The sequence below is a fragment of the Arctopsyche grandis genome, chromosome 7 (genome assembly GCF_051622035.1).
Source record: "Arctopsyche grandis isolate Sample6627 chromosome 7, ASM5162203v2, whole genome shotgun sequence".
In the NCBI taxonomy this organism is placed as follows: Eukaryota; Metazoa; Arthropoda; class Insecta; order Trichoptera; family Hydropsychidae; genus Arctopsyche; species Arctopsyche grandis.
The window spans coordinates 16179547-16204030 of NC_135361.1; the positions used below are offsets into that span (position 1 = coordinate 16179547).

Genomic DNA, 24484 nt, shown 5'->3' on the forward strand with positions numbered 1-24484 from the left:
AAGTCTGCATACACACACTCCAAAGGGTGAGCCATTGTTTAAATGAGTATAATCCAACACGTATTCAAAGGGTTCTTGTTTCTTAACAACCCAACTTAAATACTTAAATTTTAATTATACACCACTTTTAAATTAATTCGCGAACATGATAACTTACTCACGAATATATTTACACGAAGCAATCATAACTTTCGAATTAAATGTTTTAATGATTCAATAACTCAACTTCACGTATCGCTCAATTGAAAATACGATAACAACCCGCAAGATATTTTGAACAAAATTGAAATCAAATTGTTTGTATTTGATTTTCATTACATCGAGAGCTAACCTGTTGATTTATATTTATGTATGGGAATGTAAATACATACATAGATGGCAATCGCATTTATAGAAATGGTTATTTACTTAACGTCGTTTTGACTAAATTGTGAATGTATAGAAAAATATTGAATTTCTATATGTAATATTTACTTGCCGGTGAATTTATTTTTATCTTATTGAATTTCGATAGATTTTCAAATGCATTGAAGCCCATTTTACGAATTGAGACTACGTTACTGAAAATTACATTTTAATTTTTTGCATCATACTATACATATGTACATATATAATATAGTATCAAGATAAGATACATATAGTAACTATCTAACTAACTTATCTTGATCATTCTCAATTTTCATTATACCAATAAACTGAATCAATAGTACATTGAAACATTTTCTTTATTTCCAATATATGTTCATATGTATATGTACATATGTACATATATTATATGCTACCCCATTAAAAAGGAGAACTTATAGTAAAGTAGAGTACGTAATTAAAAATTTAAATACCATTATTTAATGTCGTTATTTGGTCTTAAAGTTCGCCTAGTTATATTGCTATTTTTTTTCTTTGTGGAAGACATACATATGTATATATGTACATAGCAAAGTTTTAAAACATAATTATGGTAGAATTTTTTATTTTAAACTTGACGTGAATACTTGAGTGGACAATACTTAAAATTTTCAGATGGAGTTAATTTTTTTTATAACATAAATGAGGAAATGAAACGCAATATACTTTTACAAAATGATTCCAACTTTCGAATTCTCATTAAATTTCTTCTTCCATTCAAAATTAAATAAACATCGTTTCCGCTCAATGAGAGTTACATATTTTACCACCCATATAATGCTAGTCTCCTTTCTAAAAATTTGTAAATTTATAATAATAAGAAATTTGACTTTCACATAAAAATAATTAATGTATTCTAAATCTCCTGACATAAGGGTAGTTGATTAATTTTTAGTTTCATTGATGATCAGATCAGTTAAGTTTTATTTAACTACTTTAGTACGAACAATACATACATATTTATCGCAAAAAAATTACACCGAGCATGAAAAAGTTCACGATTCGCGGAATGCGTTTAAATAAAAAAGTACGTTTTCATAAAAAAATAAATATTGAGATAAAAAACCAATCTTTATAGACATGGACATACAAAATACAAATACATAAAATTCACATATAAAACTAATCAAATAAACTCATAAAAGCATGAAAAAAATATATTTTTGACTTTTCACTATATAGTAGTCTTTGAAAGCAATAAAATTTACAATCAATAGAAAAAAAACATGTGACTATTGATCCAATACTCATTTTTAGCACAGCAGTACTATACATACATACATATATCGATTAAAAGATTGCAAAAGCCAAAAAAATTGCATATTCATGTTCATATTTAGTGGATCAAACTTAGTAAAGATTCCGCTAATCAATGATTTATGTACATGCAATGTATGTATGTATGTGTGAAATAACGTGCATATTATGTATATTACATACATATGTACGTATGTATGGATGGATACTTAAATAAGTTTCAACTTACTTGACAAACATGCAGATCCCTGTGGGCTCCATGGCTCTGGCGATACCTTTCCACGAGGCCATCATGGAATATTTCTGCTTTGCAGTCAGGGGAAGTCGAGGATCTGACGGTGGAGGAGCACCACCATCCACTGCTCTACCGTTGCCAGCCCTCTCAGAAGCGGCCAACTTTCCCAATTCACAGCCCATCTTGAGATGTCAAGTTAGAGAGAGAGAGAGAGAGATAAAGAGAGAAAGAGAAAGGGACCCTCCTCAACTCGCACAGAAAATAGACAGAATAAACCCACGAGATTAAAGTCACGGCGTAGCGAGTCTATTTGTCCAGAAAAACATTCAGATCTCCTACGGTCCGAACCACTCGAAAGACAAACTGTAACCCAAGAGAACCACTCGTCGAGAGCACACCCACCACTTAAAGGGAGAGAAACACCACTAATTAAGTTTGTCAACCGGTCCCTCCTTTGGCGAATGCGAAATGTGTCTCCTAGTCACACTTGCCATTGATTTGCACTTATCGCACTACTGCTTCGTCGTTCGACAGCAACTGAAACAACATTCAAACGCACACGTTTACTTTTTTTTCTTTTTTAGTTGGAGCGAAATTAAAAACTTTATATTGAATCAACAGACCCGGATGAGAGCATATTTGACCTGGACCTTCATTAGCGTTTTGTAGTCCGAACCTGCTCTTCCGGTTGCTTTGGCAATCTGCATAAAAGCAGGGGAAAAGGGTTCGAACCCTTGCGTAATAAAGGGTTTCCCTCGTCAAAAACGATACTATCGCGGTACAAATCTTCGCTTAAAATGCGAAATTCTTCAATCTACTACGTCACGTGGAATGATAATAAATTCAACCATCTCGCCATAAAATATTAAAACGTTTTGAAAGTAAATCATTAATTCATTGACACATTGAAACGGGACATAAAAATAAGCATCGTAACTGAAAGTGACCTGAATTTTCTAAATATAATAAAACGAACGTTCTTTGATGTGACGTTACGCTATAAACAAACCTATCAAAGAGTTTACCGTACACAAGGAGTTCTTACAAAATTTAATTTAAATTATAATAAATACGTAACATAAAATTGATTTATCATTATTATTTTAACGACGTAAAATTTTAGCACTTTTCATGAAAATTAACACGACTGGTAACATAAAAATAGTTTATATTATTTGCAAGAAAATCAATACATTGACACGTAAGAAAAACATTAAAACGAATTTCCAAATATTAATTTAAGCACGCAAAAAAAAATATTTCAATTTTTTTTACATATGATACATACATACATACATATGTACATATATGTATGTATGTATGAATTATATAAAGTTAGAATTGTAAAAACAATCAAATTTGTAATATCTTTCGTAAATACAATTTTTTGAAATTTTCAAATTCATGTAATTGGATTTCCCCTTTAATTAATAGTACAAATATTTCAATCGCGATGAAAAAATAAATAATAAAAATTTCTTGCTTTAAAATTCATTTATAAAATTCAATTTAATTCATACCTAAATTGACTTCTTTTATTTTTGTTACATAGAAGTTAATTTGAAAAATAATAAAAACTTTTTCTAGATATAATTTTCATTTATCTACATGGATTATTCTACATATAGACATCTATAAACAAACATGTGAGCCAATATATTTGAAAACGGCATAAGTCGTCCTTTTTCATTTCGAGAAATATCTCGGAAAACATTAAATATAGTGTTTTGCGTTTTATAATATTTATCCTGCTTTTTTGAGACTTTGGACATATCGAATTAAAATAAGTGATAACTAAAGCCCGGATAACCAGGGTGCCGTTCATTGTTCAAATGTTATAAATGCATTGTTAAAGGTTTGCCGAACCTTTTTTACAAAGCATTTACAACAATTGAACAATGAGCAGCGCGTTTTGGGTCCGTACTCTAGTGATAACAATTAGTGAATAAAGTCTAATAAAAATAGTGTTTTTGGAATTGAAATTTGGACTTCCGCCACTTTCAAATATAACAGCTCATTATTCTTAAATAAATTTCTTTATAAATATAATAGTTTGTAAATTTGGTCTATAGACGACCTATTAATACATACATATATGACAACATTTATAATGATATAAAAATATATTTACATTTCTTTCTTCCATTCAATCAGTGTCGTCTGTTTTCTGAAAAAATAAAAAATTTAAAAAAATATTATTCATGTTAAAAACAATCTAATCTAATATATAATTTCGAAAGAGACTTTGTAACTTTGTATGTATGTATGTAAAGTTTGTTGGAAACATCGAAAACAAATCAGTTTCTATGACGACGATTCGATATGGTTTCGATTCGATATATTTTTTTTTCAATTCAAATAAATTTAATAAAAAAACAAATTAATATTTACTATTAGATTCGCCATGTTTAAGCTGCTTATATTACAAATACTGAACGAAGCCGGGTAAAACATCTAGTGATATATAAAACGCTTATTTCATCAGAAGTTACATCGACAATGCGCATGCGCAGTCTGTCAATGGACATCACACAGATAGTTCGTACAGACACACAAACAATAGTTTTTTTTCAGTCACGAATTACTGCAATTCATAAAATGATTGAAGCTAAGCACGATTTCTTTATACATTCATTACCTAAAGTTGCATACGAGTATAGAACATCTACGTGAAATCTGCATCCGTTATAGAAAACTCGATATGATATTTTTAATAAAAGTTTCAGACTGGCACGTCAAAAAGTAAATAAATAAATAATCCAAAAATGAAAAAGTAGGCTATGAAGTGCTTCGTAACTGTCAAGTACCAATTTAGACCATTCATCGAGGTGAGTGTGAGGCAAATGAATGTGTGAATATTCCTAGCTGCTGAACGAGCGCTCAAACGCGAAGCCGCACTCAGGTAGTTAATGCTCTTTCAGAACACACACACACACACACCGTGCGAAATACTTTCGCAATTTCAGACCCATACCGAACTTTTCAAATTTGGACGATTTATGTGTGTGATTTTACACCATTCAACACCACCGCTCTCAAAAAAAAAAAAAAACCATCTCCCGAACAAACGTTACCACGTGCAAATTGCGTCTTTGCACAACGAAAACTACACACCGACTACAATAATACACTAACTGTAATTTTTCGTTATCGAAATTAAATCTGTTGCGAATTCCGCGTCTTAGCGAGCGTTTACCGCATTGTGTGGGCTTGTGCGCATTACGGCTTTGCCAAAATTTCAGTTTATCTTCGTGACGTGTTTAGTTGCAAAAATGTATGGTGAAAGGGAGTCAATGGCGCGCGAGAGAATTTTCCCCACAACATGTTAAATGTAGTGCTAAATTTCCACTGCGGGACGCACAATATCGATTTTCCCGCGCCGTCGAAACTCTCGAAAGCCTTCAAAATCGTACTCGCAAGAGAACGATGACCCACATATGTACACTTTAAAACGCATATGTGTAGTCTTGGAAAGATACACCGTTATTTCAATGCAATGCACAATATCGCACTATTGGGATTGCAATGCGACGACCGACTGGAATAAATTTATATTGCATTTACTATCACTACGTATTCCACTGATGGCAATAAAATTAAATTGCCTCGAAATTGAATCCACACCACTAGTGTGAAATAGGTATATCATCATAACGACGACAAGTTAATGTGTTATAAATTCTGTAGTAAAAGAATCCGAGTGTTTATTTTCGGCTTTAGAAATTTAACTTTACAAATACGTTGCGAGAATCTTCCTTTTCCTTTGTTTCGCCTGTATCAGTGTTTTACAAACGATTCTCCACATACCCCTAGGATTTCGCAAAGTGAAAGTACGGTATCGTCAGAAAATAAATAAAAATTTAAAACAGACTGTATAATATAAACCAAGGATTCCCAACCGGTCGATCGCGAACCAACATTTGGTCGATCTCGATAACGATTGTGAATTTTGAATATAATAATTATTTCCATATTTTAAAATAAAATAAACAATAATTAATTATATTATAAGTAAAGCGTTAAAAAATTCAAAATTCTATTAGGAGAAGTTGAGACACAATTGCAGATTCACAATGAAGTAAGTTGGTTGAACAAAGGACATGTTTTTATTAAGAGGGCTGGACACCAGCGCCTTGTCCATACAAACGTATTAGACTTCTCCCTTCCTCAATTATGGCACTAGAGAAATTATTTTTTAATATGCTATATATATATCCACCATAGGCATCTTTTTATTTTTTTGATTAATCAAATAAATCAAACATCAATTTATCAAAAAAATAAAAAATAAATAGAAACATGCCTATGGTGAATATCTATAGCATACTAAAAAATAATTTCTCTAGTGCCATAATTGAGGAAGGGAGAAGTCTAATACGTTTGTATGAACAAGGCGCTGGGGTCCATTCCTCTTAAGTTTCGAGAGTTATTGCCAGAAATAAGAACATTTATAACTGAGAGAAAGGATAATAATGCGCCGTATCTTTAAAAAATGAATGAATTTTAAAACAAAAAATATTGGATCAATTTATCAAGAAGTTAACTTTAATGAGCTTCATAAAATTTGCAGTTTCATATCATCACCGTCAAATATGATTTAAAATAATGTTCAAAGTCTAGCAAAAACCATCACAATGATTTTTCCAATGGATGTGGGAAATTTAGAATTACAGTTGATTGAATCGTAACATAATATAAACATTTTAACATTCATTATATAACCTATTAGTGAAATAAAATTATATATGAGAGATAATGAGAGCCTATAATGAAAATTTTATCAGATACCAGCTGAACCCGGTATGCGTTGCAATGACACAATAACGTATGCAATTCCCGTTCCAGTTCGGGATCGATAATCTTTTGTTGCTAAACATAAACGCAACCACTGAGTTATCGTCATCGTCTCCAAAATTATTGGATCCTTAATCGTGTTTATTACGATTATTTTCAACCATTGAACTAGCGGAAGTGATTTAAATTTCTATCCGTGACCAAACCACGCAAAATAGCAAAATTTCAAACCAACCGGAAGAATGTAGGAATAGTGTCAAACCAGTAGGCGAAGTGAAACTAAGATTAGCCTTGTAAATGACGTTACGTGACGTAACACAATTGAACTCTTATTATAAAAGCAATCTACTGAATCCAGAAAAAAATTCACATTTAAGGGACTTTTATGACATACATACGTACATATGTATTTATAAATATAATTACTAAAATTATTTTGATATTTTGCCTTTTCAAGTGAATATTTTTAACTTCTAAGTACTAAAAAAGCAACACAAATTATTGTAAAATTCTTATTACAAGTCGATCGCCTTGAAAATTCATACGAAAAGTAGCTCCAAACCTCAAAAAGGTTGGGTACCCTTGATATAAATGAACCGTTAAATTAAATAACTCGTCTGAATTGAAGTTCAATCGAAAAAAAATGGGTGTGTCGTACAAAAAAAAAATATTCACGTGAATTACTCCCATTATATGTTCATACTATAATAATTCAAATCTTAAAGCCACACGTGAACTTTGAATAAATTACATACACAGTTTGCACGTACACAAACAGCGCTAACTCACACGTAGCGCCAAATGATAATAATATCATAATATCTCTTCTTACACACTGATTAAACATGATAATAATAAGTCCATTATAAACACTAACTAACGTTCGTCGCCTAGGAACTACGCTATAACACTATTAGTTTTAATCAACGGTAGATTAAAATACATACAGAAGCATACAGAAACTTATTATATGATCATTTGAATTTGCGAATCACATATAATCCATCCACATATATATATATATATATATATATATATATATATATATATATATATATATATATATATATATATATATATATATATATATATATATATATATATAAAAATCAATGTTTGTCTGTCTGTCTGTATGTCTCGAATAGGCTCCTAAACCACTGAACCGATTACGATGGAACTTTCAGGATTTGTTGTATGCATGTCCGGGAAGATTACTGTGAAAAAAAAATGGGAAAAAACCTCTTAATAATAATATTCGTAATTACGATTTTATCGACGCGAAAGTATGAAGCGCCAGTGTGTAGTAAAGGAAATGTGAACGTTGGTAACCAACTTGCGCGCACGCATGCCAACCCTTACATTACGTACCACTCATACCAACCTGTATAAGGATTGTAAATAGGTTTTTGAGCTCTTTTTCCTATTATGCTTTAGATTAACATTAGAATAATATAATACTGTAATTACTAACCAAATTAAATTAAAATTGTAAAATAGAAAATGATCAGTAGATCAGTAGCTATTAAAATAGATATAAGATGTATTGTGAACATAATTTCGTAATAATAAAAAGCATTTAAAAATCAAATACCAACCTGTATAAACACAGATTACCTAAACACAATCTGCTTTAGGTCATCGACTTTAGAGAGTCTTTAATTAATATTATGTATTAGATGTATTATGAACATTTATAAGGATTGTAAATAGGTTTTTGAGCTCTTTTTCCTATTATGCTTTAGATTAACATTAGAATAATATAATACTGTGATTACTAACCAAATTAAATTAAATTGTAAAATAGAAAATGATCAGTAGATCAGTAGCTATTAAAATAGATATAAGATGTATTGTGAACATAATTTCGTAATAATAAAAAGCATTTAAAAATCAAAAATCAAATACCAACCTTACATTACGTACTACTCATAACAATCCTACATATATATAAAAATCAATGTTTCTCTGTCTGTCACGTATGCGTTCCTATATGTATTTTACTATAATTTTATTTTATTATTAAGTATTAATTTGAAACTGAAACATTCACTTATCGAAACGCATCGAGAAACGGGAACGGAAACGGGAATTGCATGCGTTATTGTATGATGGAACAATAGGAACTTTCAGGATTTATTGTATGCATTTCCGGGAAGCTTACTGTGAAAAAAAAATTGCCAAAAACGGGAACGGAAACGGGAAAAACGGGAATGAGTCGCGACATGCGTTGTTAGGGTAAAATAAACAAATAATTGAATAATTTCAAATGTGCTCGCTGCTTGCGTTTTTCCGACAAATGGGAACGGGAACGGGAACGAGAACGGGAATTGCATGCGTGATTGTGGCATTGCGCATACCGGGTTCAGCTAGTATTTGAATAAATTAAAAATTAAAACATACACGCAAGCATATGTGTGTGTAATATTTATATTCAAAAGGCAAATTTCCGAAATTGTTACCATACAATAGAGCTAAATTTGATAGTTAAATTCTTTTGAACACAACGGACTCGTGTTACGCGGTGTGTAGGCCAGTACCAGCATCTCGTCTACTTCCATAATTAGATGAACGGACAGCGCTAATAATGCGGGTAAATATTGATGGGGGTTTTGTGCCAAAATGTCTACCATTCATACGCATACATTTCGACTTATATGTCAACGTCAACCGCAACACCGTGACGGATGCAGCTGCCTTTTGCGAACGAGGTCTTTTGTCCTCGAGCACGTAACTACGAACCGAAGACTTATGACCAAATTATAACTATTTTCCTCTCTCTATGACGTAGTGTCGCTTTTATGGACCATGACAATTATAGATGGGCATCCTTGGAATATTTTCACTAGTACGCAAACAATTGCTGTTGTGTATAGAACCACGCGGACGAAACATGCCTCGACTCCTCATATTGACACTGAGTTTCTATTGACACTCTAATATATTGACTTACGTATATCGGAAAATAGTCTTAACCCCTGATGGAAAGTCAAGTTTTGAAAGGTTTGAAACGCTCATGTTTGAAACTTTGCATACAATCGTTAATCATTTGAATGCCAATAAGACAAAAGGGCGCTTGATGTAAAAAGATTCACAAGTCATGATAGATCGTCCTTTCACTTTGCTTAAAGAAGAAATTGTTTGACTGATGAAATTTTTCAGTAATGACGTATTCATTAAAATATGTATATTACGTGCCAAAAAGTCCAATACATTCAAAAAAATGTTGAACGTTGTATGCTCGGCATAACAAGGAGAGACAAGGAACAAAACAAACCGATGAGAAGTGTGACAAATATTGTTGACATAGTAGAACGAGTAAAAAATTTTAATCAAAGGATCGCATCGCTAGAATAATGATAAGACAAATAAAATTAACACACTAGCAAAAGTGCGGCACGGGACGCGCACGTGAACTCCAGCGGTGAGAGGCGTATCTTCACCGTACCGAGTTCGCACCTGCATATTCATTTCAAATGGTCTTATTATTAAATTTCTTTTACAAAATGGAAATCACCGTTATCGCAAAACAAAAATAAATCCTAGAATATTACATAAAATAGTGTAAGGAAGGTCACAAATTAAATGTATGAACGAATACAAGAAAAATGTGTGGGCTTAGATGGATGAATTTTGTCCAGTACAGACGCAATTTTTTTTTATTACACACATCATATGATCCGTTACATTTGAAAGTGGCGGAAGTCCAATTTTCATTTCCATAAACACTATTTATTTTTCACTTAATTTACAAATTTTTATCACTTATTTTAATTCGATATGTCCAGAATCTTGGAAAAGTACATATGTAAAATAAACGTATTACAGGCCACCAATATTTTTAAATATTGTTAAACGCAAAACATTATATGTATTTAATGTTTTGCGAGATATTTCTCAAAATGAAGAAAAGTGGACTTATGCTACTTTCAATTACAAATAACGGCTCATATGTGCCATGACAGGAATTACCCCAAAGTAGATTATTTTTGTACATATGTAAGCACTAACAATTTTACAAACAGTACATCGAATACACTTGAGACATCTATGGACAATCAACAAAACGTTAATACAAATTTGCGAGAAATACATTATGTAGGTAGCATTTTATACGATTCGACAAATTTATGATGCTAACAATTTTGAATTTGCGGGAAACTGATGGGTAGGATACCGCTTTATTGGATCCGTCACAAAAATAAAGCTAGAAAAATCGGAAAATTCAAAGGGGAGACGGTTGACCTGTGTTTTTAATAATCACAATGTCTCGCCAGCAGCCTTTAATTAATTCAGCCGGGATTTGAACCCACAACCTCACCACTGGCATGCAATACCTCTCTCTACCAATGCAATACGCTGTGGCTTAACGGTTATCACTATTACAGCTTAAGCCTTAAGCTGTAATAGTGATAATTTGAAAGATTACTAAAAGACAAATTCTAGAAGCCAGTAAATAAAGGAAAACGTTTTCCGAAAAAATATTAGCAACTTGGCAATATGCATATGCAGTATAGAATTTCTGATATTCAGTATTGAAAAGAAGAAGTATTTATTTCTTGCTTATTTTTGCAACAACGTGTAAGCATTTGAAACATCACGTAGCAATTAACAAGATTTGATTGATATTATGTATGTATGTACATTCACAATGACTACGGATTGACTGAATACTTTTGGACCATTGTACTAACCAGATCATTTAATGACATTGAAGGCATAAGCAAAATTCATCAAGTCACATTGTTAATGCATCGAACGCCAAACGACAAATAGATCGACCCAACACAGATGCATAAAACAAACAATGCCATCCCTGACGAGTATACATAACATACGTACATACATATGTATGTACAAATGTATACAACAATTCTCATCTATTTAATTTGGACTCAGGGCAATATATGTACATAGATGTCGACGAGAACTTTCTCCAACGAGTGTTGGACTTAAGGGGCTCAGGTCAGCGAGGGGTTACTAACAATAAGTGAGTATTAAAAACGTCGATGCAAATTTAATGTGGTTCTTGCGCGCTTGCGCCAGTTCTGGGAAAAGGGTCGAATTAAATAGAAGATACGCGACACAATACGAGAAAATGTTTATGGAGATTGTTTGTTCTGCGTTCGTAGAATGAAAACGTTAATTCCGATGGGGAGGAGTGGGCCGAAAGCGACCCCTCAACGAACAACGTTAATGAATTAATCCTCCTTATCTTGTCGACTGTCGAAAATAATTTCACAGTAATTAAATTACGACCGGCTCTCACCGTTTGCGATTCCGGATAATTACGAATCTCTTCGTCGCGTCTCACAAACGGATTTTTTTTAATGTTTTATTTCATTTCACTCTACCAGGAAAACATCTGTCAAAATCTGCCCAATTAATTAAAATCACAAAGTCAACAGTCACGTTTACAAGATTATTTTAAAACAATTACCTATCTAAAGACTGATACAATTTCTCATCTTTGAAACAAAGTATATCGTTAGAGAAAGTGCAAAATTCGCAAGTGAATCTTCATGCATATACATATGTACATATGCTAACACGTGTTGCACATTTTGTAATAATAGATATTTCAAACTCTTATTTGAAGTTATATTATAAAATTGAAAAATAATTGCACGAAACATGAATATGATAATGAACTTTTCCATTTCCATTTTTTTTTCAGACATACATATGTATGTACATACACATGTATACGTACTGCATACATTAGGTACAATTAAAATTTCCAACCATCAACTTTTGAATGACGGCCTGATTTCCCGATGTATAATAAAATATATACCTACTTATGTATGTATATACATATATTTATATACACTTTACACATAATATAAAAGGTATGGCTCAATAGTTGAGCAGTAGAGAGATCGTATGTTCAAATCCCGGCCGGTACATTACTGGAGAGATCTGGATGGATTATTAACCCCAGATCGGCCGTCCCCTATTAGAATTCGCCAATTTACCTAACTTAATTATTGAAACGTATCCAATAAAAATCGGCATCCTCTCCCCTTCATTAATTTCTCACAAATTATTTTTTTAATACTTAGGATACGTAGCATAGCCGATGGATCCAATTTTATATTTTCCCATAATGCCATTTTTCGATTGCCCCTGAGCGACATATATATTAAACTTGTACATATATAAAATTATAGATTATAAATTTGAAATCGTTTTCAAATAATGTTGACAAATAGTAAGTAGGATGGTTTTGGCAATTTGACGAGGAACCGTTTCAACAATGAAATCAGATAAATAAGCAAAATCTGATAGGAAACGATCTATTTAGAGTCACAAATATCCAAGTCAGATCAGCAGCACGACAGAAATACTCGGAATAAATTATTTTCAACCGAGGTCAACCCAACGGGATCAAACCCAGCAATCTCTCGGTGGTTAGCGTTAATTCAACCACCAAGCTATGCTGCTGTTTAAAGTGGTTAAGAATTTAGAATTTGTTGATTATTAAATATATACAATACATATACATACATATGCTCACCTATATTTGTATCGATAGATATCGTTTTTGTGTATTGGAATTGTTTAAGCACCTATGTTTATATAAATATTGATCATAGGTGTCGGCTTGAAGCAACCCGTCATGGCACCTTTGGTAAAATATGTATCAATAAATAATAATACATAATACTTTTGCATGAAATATTTATTTACAAAACATTTTTCTTCGAAGAAAAATTATAATAATTTAATTAAAAATTTATTATAGTCATTATTATTTTATTTAGTTAAAATGTAGCTACCTACAAATCGAGGAGTGAACTCATATAAATATGTGAGTTAGTACTATATCGCGTGTTCCACACGTACTCGTTCCGTTCTTATCGACTATTCCTTTTGTGTGCCGAGTATATAAATGAATTATAAAACGTCAATCCTCTAGGCTTCAGGAGTCAAAGAACTCACCCACGTAGTCTATATTTTATCTTGAATGGAAAATTTAACGATTCGTTCACAGTCGAAGGTTTGATGTTTGCATCCGACCTGCCATATCGATCCGAAGCCCTGTCTAGTATAGTGGATGGCAAACAACCCCGTCGACCCCTTCGAGCCGAACACAAATAACGCTAAATTAAATAACAATTAACCATTCGGTTTTTCCAACCCCTAGAAGCGGAGGTGAATGAATTAATGAACTCGAAAGTCATCAATGCTAATGTGCCTAGGTACCGGGCGGCTTGAGATTTCGCTTTCCGCGGAGAATTAGCGAAAGTATGACTGGGAACGAACATCACTAATAAAACTCACTCGAAAAACTTCAAAGCCCCATTCGAGTTTTCAATTCGCTCCGAGACTCGTACTTTTCTCATTAAAGGAAGTCACGTGAAAGTACGTTTATTCATCATTCCGAACAGATTCAAATTTTTCACTTTGCACACGCAATCACCATCCTGAAATTCGAGATCTTCACATTTTCGCAATAAAATTTTATTCATTACATAAAACAGGCATTTCGGCACCCAATTAATTAAAAAAAATATCCTCGTGGATTAATAGGAGGATTAGTCAAGTTATATACGATTATAATATGTAACTTAATTGTAACCAACCAAGGTTACAAGGTTTTAAATCCCTCGACTAATGAAAATCCTACATATTCTCATACCATACTATAGAATGGACACTCGGTCGACGGACGTTAGGCCGACGGACGTTAGGCCGACGGACGCTTGGCCGAACGGACATTTGGTCGATTGTGTATCTAAATTACTCAAAACTCATTGAAAACAGATACATTATCCACGAATCACCTTGATCTCATTAAAATATTTTCGATAAATTTAAACAATTAAAAATTACAATCGGCCAAATGTACGTTCAGCCAAGTGTCCGTCGGCCTAGTTTCCGTTCGGCCGAGCGTCCGTCGGCCTAGTGTCCGTCGGCCAAGTGTTCATTCAGCCAATAGTCTGTCAACCAAATCTTTATCATTCTCGTTAACAATTCAAAGATTTTTTAAAAATAGTTTGGGGGTATTAAATATTTATTTATTTAAGTTTAAGTTTGGACCACTGTGACATTACAGAAGTCCCTAATGCGCCACAACGGTCGAAAAAATACGGAGAGATGAGAAAAAAAAATATATATACACATATGTATGTATGTATACACAGAAAAAAAATAAAATTTAGATTCGTTATATAACTTTCCTTTTTAAAATAAATAGGCACAATATTATCATTTTAAGACAGTGTGTGTCATAACCGCAACCTTTTGCATGTAATGATTACATCGAATTTACCGTTGCGGTGTAGTTTTTTTTATCACAATAATGTGAATAATTCTATATTCGGTTACGGTCGATTTTTCTTATCGTATTGTAATGTTGAATATGTCAAAATGATGGTCAGACAGTATGCGCCAAAAGGCTTACCAAGGCAACTAGGTTTTAACAAGACAACAGTGTGAAGGTTGTGATAGGTTGCCGATTTGTTTAAAAGGTTTAGATAACAAAAATTGAATAATTTTCCAAGCAGGAGTGTAACACAGCAAAGTTTAAGCAACAAGAGTATAAATACAACAAAGATTGCAAAACGTAAGTAAAATTTACTCAACAAGAATGTGGAGGAAACAAAACTTGATAAGCATCAAAGTTTACTTAACAACAGAGCAATATTTTGCCGAATTTATATATATTATTAGAGTCCGTCTTCACTTCGGTTCATTCATGAACCTACTCGTTTGTTCATACATTAGCTATTAGTTTTAGGTTAAGTGCTAATAGTCAAAAGCTATCTTGAAATATACTCCAAGTGTGGCATGAAACAACATCACCAAGTGTGGCATGAAACTTTTTGCTGTCGAAACTTCTGAGCTGTCAAAATCTTTGTAAATTTAAAGTATTAGAAATTGGAAATCCTATGGAAACTGCATAACAACATTGCTATAATTACCTTTTCTGCTAACGCTAAAAATGTTGCAACTCAGGGTAAGGATACATGCAAAGAGGATAGGACGAACGATTGAGAATTTCTTAAACTATGTTCAATAGTTTGTGCATGAACAAACTAGTTCGTTTGTCAATTTGTTCTTTTGTGTACACTATAACTGGCCAGATTTGGTTCGTGTAAATACAAACTAGTATTTATTTATTTATCATAAACAGAAACAAAATTTTTTCAAAACATTGACAACAAAAAAGTTTCTATATGTACATATCTATTTATCCATTCTATATTTACTCCGACCTTAGGTGCCCAAGGCGACATCTATGATCACACTTTTGTGCAAAAGTATCGAAAACCTTCACTATACATAAAGATAATATATAAAATATTAGTTGAAAACACTGTGCGACAACCGCTGCCACTCAAAACTTCCACTGCGAAAGCTGCTATAGCAGCTCCGCCATATGTATGTAAATGTTCCTCTTTCCAATTTATTGAGCAAAATTAAAGAATTAACTGCAGTGCACCTCAATATTGCTGCTGCTTCATTCAATTCAACCAGTAAGATCGACAATTCCGACATTACATCGTCATCGTCATCGCCCAGTCTCGCAAATATTCCATCATTGACAAGCAAACTCCACTCAGCAGCCCTTCTTGCAAAAATTTTGGGTATGTTCGTAAACCAACGAAATGTACATTTTCACTGCAACATATGTATGTACATACATATTTCGTAAATGACATAATTCTACAGACAGTAAAATTCCAGGGTGTGCCATTTTGTAATTACATTATCACATGATATTTTGTTTCAACATACAATTGCTATTAATAACTGGATGCCTAAAACATAAATTAGTGTAGCTGAGAAGGGTTTCCTTCAAAAGTGGTCTTTAAAATTGTTAAATTTGATATTTGAATAATATTTTTTTACCAATCAAGTGAACGTACTTTTATTATTCGAACACAATCGAGCAGAAAGAAATAGAAATTGCGATTGGTTAAATAGAAGGGCGATATTTTTCCGAGAAATTCAATCCTAATTAATATTTTTCGATTGGTTATTTGCTTTGGCACAACAAAAAGACACTACTAAGGTTTCCAAAGATCGTTTTATATAAATATTTTCCAAATATTTGTCGATATCGTTGAAATTTCACTCTCTCACTCAGTGTATTTATTATTATATCAAGTTTATACGCATGCACATACATATATACATATATGTATGTACACTTACACTAAATTTTGTACCTAAATACATAAGTAGGCACACGAGTATACCGAAAAATATTATATACCAAATATTTTATGAGGGATTCGAGTCGACGGTCCCCATTTATTTGGGGATTTTCGAAGGGCTTTCAATGTTGTAATGAAAGCTTCATGTTTGTAGAAGGGGTCACGTTCAATGAAATGCCCTTTTCAAATTTTCTTATACAAAAAGGACACGAGGCAACTTAGTGTAAACTTTCGAATGAAAATGGTATACACACACGCACATATTTACCTAAACTGCTACATTATCGTACATAATTCATCACACGTGTTTCGTCTTCAACACGCATAATACACGTGTGAGTCTGCATATTATTATTGTACATATCTGCCACTAGACTATTACTATATCAACAAGTGAATCTATTAATCGATTAGCTTGGGGAATTCGTGGTAATCGACACACGTGAGATTTGCATACATACATACATTGAACGATTCATTGTTAATTATATGGATATGAACTCAACAATGGATCTGCCATTTTCGGATGAATGGTTTTATTTGCATTTTTCATGCGCAATGAAGGAACGGATATCCTACAGACAGTTAATTTCAAATGGATTAAATTCGTTATTGTTCCTCAAGATTGATCTTTATGAATAAAATTGAATGGCAGTATGTCTTATATTCGTAAGAATGTTCCATATATAACTTCATACAATGTGACGAATCGGGATTAAGCTTAGCAATCATTCGATACTCAAATTGCATATATGTATGTATGTATGTACGTACATTCATACAATGAATTAAATACCAATTTTTATACACATATTAGCAACCTTATTTTTGTAAAAAAAAATTCACGAGATTTATTTTAAAGACATTTACGACAGGTTGGCAATGTGAGCATGTATAGTGACGACTTATATAATATTTTTAAATTCCATACGTACATACGTATGTACATATACATATATGCGACTAATTATTTTTTTCTAGTAATTATTGAAAAAATGTACATGTAAATCTGTAAACGCTTTAAGAATGGTGAACGGCGTACGTGTCGTGAATTATTCAGTACCCCGGAAAAAATGTAAGATTTTCACGCACGCCTCGAGAACGGACACAATTAACCGGTTCGTTTAATTGAAAGTTCTCATTATTTTTTTATTTTTCGTATGGTCGAAGACGAATAATCATCTTTTGGACGGCTTTCGCTCGAACTTGAACTTGAAATCGAGATACGCCATCCGATTATGGACCATTGTTTATTCTATGATCGCGTCGCATTGTTCGCGAATATCTACACGCAAATACATACATACATACATATACATATACGTACGTCGAGATACGTTCGTTAACTTTTCGACAAAACTCTGGCTAATAAATGTGCACATACCGAACAATGCACATTATTCCACAAAAGGCTGGGTTTTTCTTCTCACGACGTTGAAAAACGAGCCGTCTTAAACGTGGACGTTGAACGGTTCTCAAAATGTAAAACGCGCGCGTCCGGAAACTGTCTGAATACCAAATGATACACACACAACCTGCTCTAGCAAAAGAGGCGGAATTATGTACAATAAAAATATATGTCGAGAGTGAGAGAGAGAGGAAAACATGAAGAGGCAGTCGCTGAAGAAATTTAGCTCGTGATTTATGGATTTGAACTCGAGATAAAACTAGATAGAGATACTCTTCTCGTTTTTCCGACTACTCTACTTGGCTTCGACCGGTGTTATCTTAATGAAAATAATTTGTAGAGACCCTAACTGTACATTCGATTCGATTTAATCTCGCATTGTTTTCGTCTTTGACTGCGAATCGCATCTGATTATCATATTTTTACAATACTGATTATAGACAAATTGGTCTAGACTGGAGAGTTTGTGATTTTAATTAAAAAAACATTCATTGTTATTTTTAATCTACGAGTTCATTGTTCACAATTTCAATATTTATAGTGTTTTTTAAATGTTAAGTTTACAGATTAATTACATAGATACATGAAAGTTTAATCAATGTTGAACTCACCTGAAAAAATATATCCACAATCTACTAATTAAAGATTTTTCACGGTATATTTAATGCACCATTATAGTATGGTTTTACATAATAAATTAATTCACACGATCAATTCTTGCAGTGTGATAAAATTATAATTGCCGTTTTAATAAGCAAAAAGTTATAAAACGTTCCAGTTTGATCTGGTTGGTTTGATTGGTTCTTTCAATGTTCGGAAAAAGGATGGTGGAAATATACATATTTATATATACATATATATTCGAATCGAAGGACGAAGAAAATTATAAAAAGGGGGCTTATCACAAAAAAGAAAATGGAAAAAGGATGAAAACAAAATAAGCAATAGGAAGAAAGACAATTAACAATAGAACCAATGGGCCAAATCACATCTTGACATTTTCGACAGTTACTTTTACTTACGCCGTACAAAAACAATCGACTTCTTCATTGTATAAACACATCAACATTATACGGGTATTTCACAAAGCTGAGGCACAATTTAGTAATGCCAAAGACTATTGATCCGTTTTATTTATTTAGATAAGAACTTCATCCACAAAAAATACATTATTTTAAGCATTAGTTAAGAAAAAAATTGCACACACAAACTATAAAGGACCTACATATGTATATGGTATACGTACATATATGTGAATAATAATCAACTTTTCAATAAATTCATACAAAAATCTATAGGGTATCATGTTCTGAATCTGAGACTTCTCGACGCACTATGTGGCATGTAGACGTAAACTTTACTGTGATCACACAAAAATAAATTAAACGCAGTTAATTCTGAAAGCAGCAATGTTAACAGATTTACCAAAATGTTGAATGAAATATAAATATACGTAAACAAATATCCTAGAAGACGTATAATTTATCGTAAAATGGGTTATTGCTTTGCATGGCCGAAACCGCAAGAAATCCGTAGTTCGAAAGATACAAAAAATAGCATCAGTGTTTGATAAGTAAAAATCAATGTTTGTCTGTCACGTATACGTTCCTATACCATTCAACCGATTGCGATGAAACTTACAAGAGTTATTATGTATATGTTCGTGATGGTTTCTGTAAAAAAAAATCGTACAAAAACGGGAACGGAAACGGTAAAAACGGGAATGAGTGGCATTGCAACGCAATAATTTAATTTTTTTTCGCGTCGCCACCTGCGCTGTCAGGGTAAAATAAACAAACAATTGAATAATTTCAAATGTGTTAGCTACCTGCATTTTTCCGCTGCTAAATGCTGGATAAGTCAGATTACCATGACTTTAACTCGGGAACGGGAAAAATGGGAACGGGAATTACATGCGTTATTGTGGCATTGCAATGCATGCCGGGTTCAGCTAGTCTACTATAAAACTACATTTTATTTATTTGCTTCAGAATTGCAAATTGAAGAGTAATATGAAAATAATCGTAATAAACACCTGCAAAATTTTGGAGACGTTATATGTTTTATATGTTTGACTTTCCACCACCCACTCGTTTTGTCGGATTTTAATTGTTTAAACGCCTATAACTTTTTCACGCGATATCTTATAAAATTTGCATTATGGGCTCTCTTACTTCACAAATCACATACATACATATATACATACATATGTATATCATATATGCCATGAAAGGACATGGCGACACATTTCTTTTTGTTCGGGATTTTTTATACCCATCTTATATATAATTTCGAAAGAGACTTTGTAACTAAGTAAGTATGTAAGGTTTGTTGGTAGCATCGAAAACAAATCAAAGTTTCTATGACGACGATTCGATATGGTTTCGATTCGATATATATTTTTTTCGATTCAAATAAATTTAATAAAAAAAAAAACAAATTAATATTTACTATTAGATTCGCCATGTTTAAGCTGTTTATATAACAACTAGTTTATTATATTCTACACGACATCTATGGTCAAACAAAGTATTTGATTAACATTGGTTAACAATTTAACAGACTTCTATGGACAAATGTGCAGCATTTTATAAATCAGCGGATCCGAGATGCTGTAAACTGTAATATTGCGAGAAATAGGACAGTGTTTGCAAATGTTTTGGATCCGCTTCACTGAAATCAGATAAATTGGCAAACTCTGGTAGGAAACAATCGATCTTGGAGTCACATATCCAAGGTCTGGTCAGCAGCACATGCAGGAATTAAACCCGTGACCACACAATTAAAAGCATTACATGCGAACCATTGATCTATGCTGCTGCTTTGTACATAAGTATTAGCAATTTTTCATACAAAACAGGTCATATAATATGTACATAAAGACATCTATGGACAGTCAACAAACTTGAGAGAAATACATTATGCAGGTAGCATTTTATAAGATTCAACAAATTCGAGACGCTAATAACTTGAATTTGTGAGAAATTGAGGGGGAGGATACCGATTTATTGGATCTGTCACAACAATTAAGCTAAAAAAATCGAAAAATTCTACCAGGAGACGTGTTTTAATAACCACAAGATCCCGCCGGCTGCGTATTTGGCCAGGACTTGAATCCATAATTTATCTACTGGTTTGCAATAGCTCTACTAATGTATATTCTTAACAAAATATAGCTTCTTCTGTTTCAATCTGCGCAAACAATACGACCGACGCCATTTTTCAGATCGAATATGTTTCGAATCATTTAGCGACATCACACGTCTAACTGAGCCACTATCGTAAATTTCGTTCGTATATTTCCAGATCGCGAAAGTGAATTTTTAATAACCGCGCAAGAATTTGTAATGTTGTAAGAATAATAAAAGAAGAAAAAAACGTTGACGTATTATAAAGGTTGCGCCTATCGCGGTGTAAAATGTGTGTAGAGTATAAATAACTAACCAAACACCAGAATTAGAACACTCGGTCGATCTATGTAATACTAGAAACAAAAAACACGCACGTACGAATCGGTTATTAGAAACCAAATTTATTCAGCTTCCAGATGCGGTCGGATCTGCGGAGGCAAATTTGACGACGTTAATTAACCAGTCGGTTAGTTAGCGGAGCCGTGCAATAACTGGGTCTATTATTCCGACGCCGAGGACGCTTCGTCAGATCGAATCTGCACTTTGAAAATAAACAGTTCAATGTGTTTGAATTAACCCACATCCGTATTTACCGAAGCCGACGTGCCTCGCTTCACGTACAAACATACACGTTGAAGTATTGGGTATAAGCGATACACGCGAACCGAACGATATGTCGTTAAATCTGCCACCGATGTTGTATAGTTATGATTGTTATGAACTCTGAATAAAATCGTGCAAATATAATATACCGAGCTGGCATTTTCCTCTCGACGAACTCTTAATAGGTAGTTTTTGGGTGTCGTTAATCCTTTCGAACGGTGTTTGTGGGATACGTTTAACGTGCGAATTTGGGTAAATGCTCTGGTTCACCTTACGATTCGAGAGCAGTATTCGTATTATGCAAACAGATTCCGCTGACGTAAATCTGTTTCTATTTATGCTAATTCTAGCCGTTAAATTGTTAATTTTCTTGTTTTTCTATCTCATTAAGTACATGAATTTAAGATGTCATTATCGATTTACATACATGAATAAAAATTAAACTCAAATATCGGCATAATTTAGAACGGCGCTTCTCAAAGTTCCCGGCTGATAATGTTCGAGTTTCTGTCAAAAATCTAGAAATTCGACCAAAATGTAAATCAAAAATCAATGCAAGAGAAAAAATATCATAAATCTCATCAAGAAAATGTCTGAATCTGAGCATTTACAAAATCTTTGGTTTTCAATAGTATTAAAAGGATGAACTAGTTTTTGCATGTAAGAATCTTTTTAGTATACTTCGAATCAAAATAAAATTAAAATTGCCTATGGCATATTTTTTACTAATGGTAAATGTTTATACATAAAATTTTTGACGTAAATATGTATGTATATAAAAAACAAGCTATTCAAAAATAATCACCGGCATTGTATTTTCATTTATAAAAGGATTTTAATATATGTGTAAGTATATTGTACATATATGTAGGTATAATAAATATAAAAAATAAATCTTATAAAAAGCCAAGACTTATGAGACATATGTATATGTACATGTATAGACATACATATGTATGTACGTGCTAGAAGAACGGACTATAGGTGGACGAAAGAAGTGCTCGAATGGTACCCGAGAGACTGTAAAAGGAATGCAAGGAAGGCCGCAGGGGTGATGAATGGATCAAATGTGTCAGTTGCTTAAAACAGAGACGAATGGAAGCGTGTTGGAGAGGCCTTCATCCAGCAGTGGATGGCCAATGGTTTCGAATGATGATGATGATGTACATACATACATACATACATATGATGAATAACATTAGTCAGTTAGGGAGAAAACACACTGAATGCTATGTGGCACGTGTTTTGTTTTAGATACTTTTAATCATGCAAAAAAACGCAGAACTTCTAGCCCATATACATGGTACAAATTCCCAAAAATCACACCCTGGAGTGTTTTCCGTGCAATTTTATCCTTGTATTCTATGATATTTTATCCTTGCTTGACAGTTATCGATAACGGTGAATCCCATATTTGAAGAAATGCAGGAGAAACATATGCACTCTGCACGTGCAACTACACCCGAACGCCCACTGTTGCAACGGGGAGCCAAGGACATGACTTTACGTACCACTCAGTGTGTTTTCATCCTTAGACTTCATCAATCCGAAATTCCTAAATAACACGAGTATATCATAATATTACTCAATTTCAAACGGAATGATATGGAAAGTGTTGAAAAGCTTCCTTTACGGAACACAACATTAGTATGGATAACTCATATTAACCACGATTTGTTTGTATCTGAATGCTTACATACAATGTATCTCGAAATTTGATAATATACACTTTTTTTATTGAAAATATTTTGAAACAGCACAATACTATGTAGTATGTATAATCCTCTTTAAATATAAAATTTCTAAGTATGTCAATGTATACAAACATATATATATATATATATGTACGTATTTATATATAAAATATATACCTACAAATCCATACCATTTATATTTGTCATGGAGCACATACATACATACAGATATCCAATTGGAAAACCCTACTTACAGTGTAATAGTATAATTTGAACCGAGTGAAACCAATCAATCAGAAATAGAACCATTTGATCATACATACATACATACGTATGGGGATGGATACACACGCAAGAGTGACAATGATCTCTTGAGATGAGACGGAGCAAAGAATAGGCAGGATAAGGACAACGGCAGAAGAGATGGAGACAATTAATCAAAAAACCAATGAACTAAATCCGTCTCTCATGGCATTAATACCAGTGTATTAGCGTTAAGTAGCAGACATTATCCGAGGCCTTGCCGATTTATCAGCAGCCACCTTAGCACCACCATCGGTGACTAAAGACGATATCCAATCCATCAAACTGATTATCGAAACGAAAATTAATACATCAAAGCTAGTCTCACGCACAACAGAATTTGTCCACTATTGCGTTAGACAGCCCAATTTACATGTCAGATACGATTATCGCATTAACAACTCGACCAATGGTATTTTCCATTCCAAAATACAACATACATACACACACTTACAAATTCGTGCATTTATTGCGTCAATTACAAAAAT

The 24484-nt window shown here is 32.9% G+C and overlaps 1 protein-coding gene across 1 annotated transcript in view; it reads right to left on the minus strand.

Annotated features, from left to right (window-relative positions):
• The window catches only part of LOC143914597 (neuroglobin-like), an 88127-nt gene that overhangs the window by 52624 nt on the left and 11019 nt on the right, over positions 1-24484 (minus strand). Inside the window, exons 2-3 of the mRNA XM_077434868.1 lie at positions 4029-4064; positions 1892-2434 (exon numbers count right to left, since the gene is read on the minus strand). Coding sequence (XP_077290994.1) covers positions 1892-2079 — 188 coding nt within the window. The 5' untranslated portion in view covers positions 2080-2434; positions 4029-4064. The remainder of the gene's footprint in view (positions 1-1891; positions 2435-4028; positions 4065-24484) is intronic.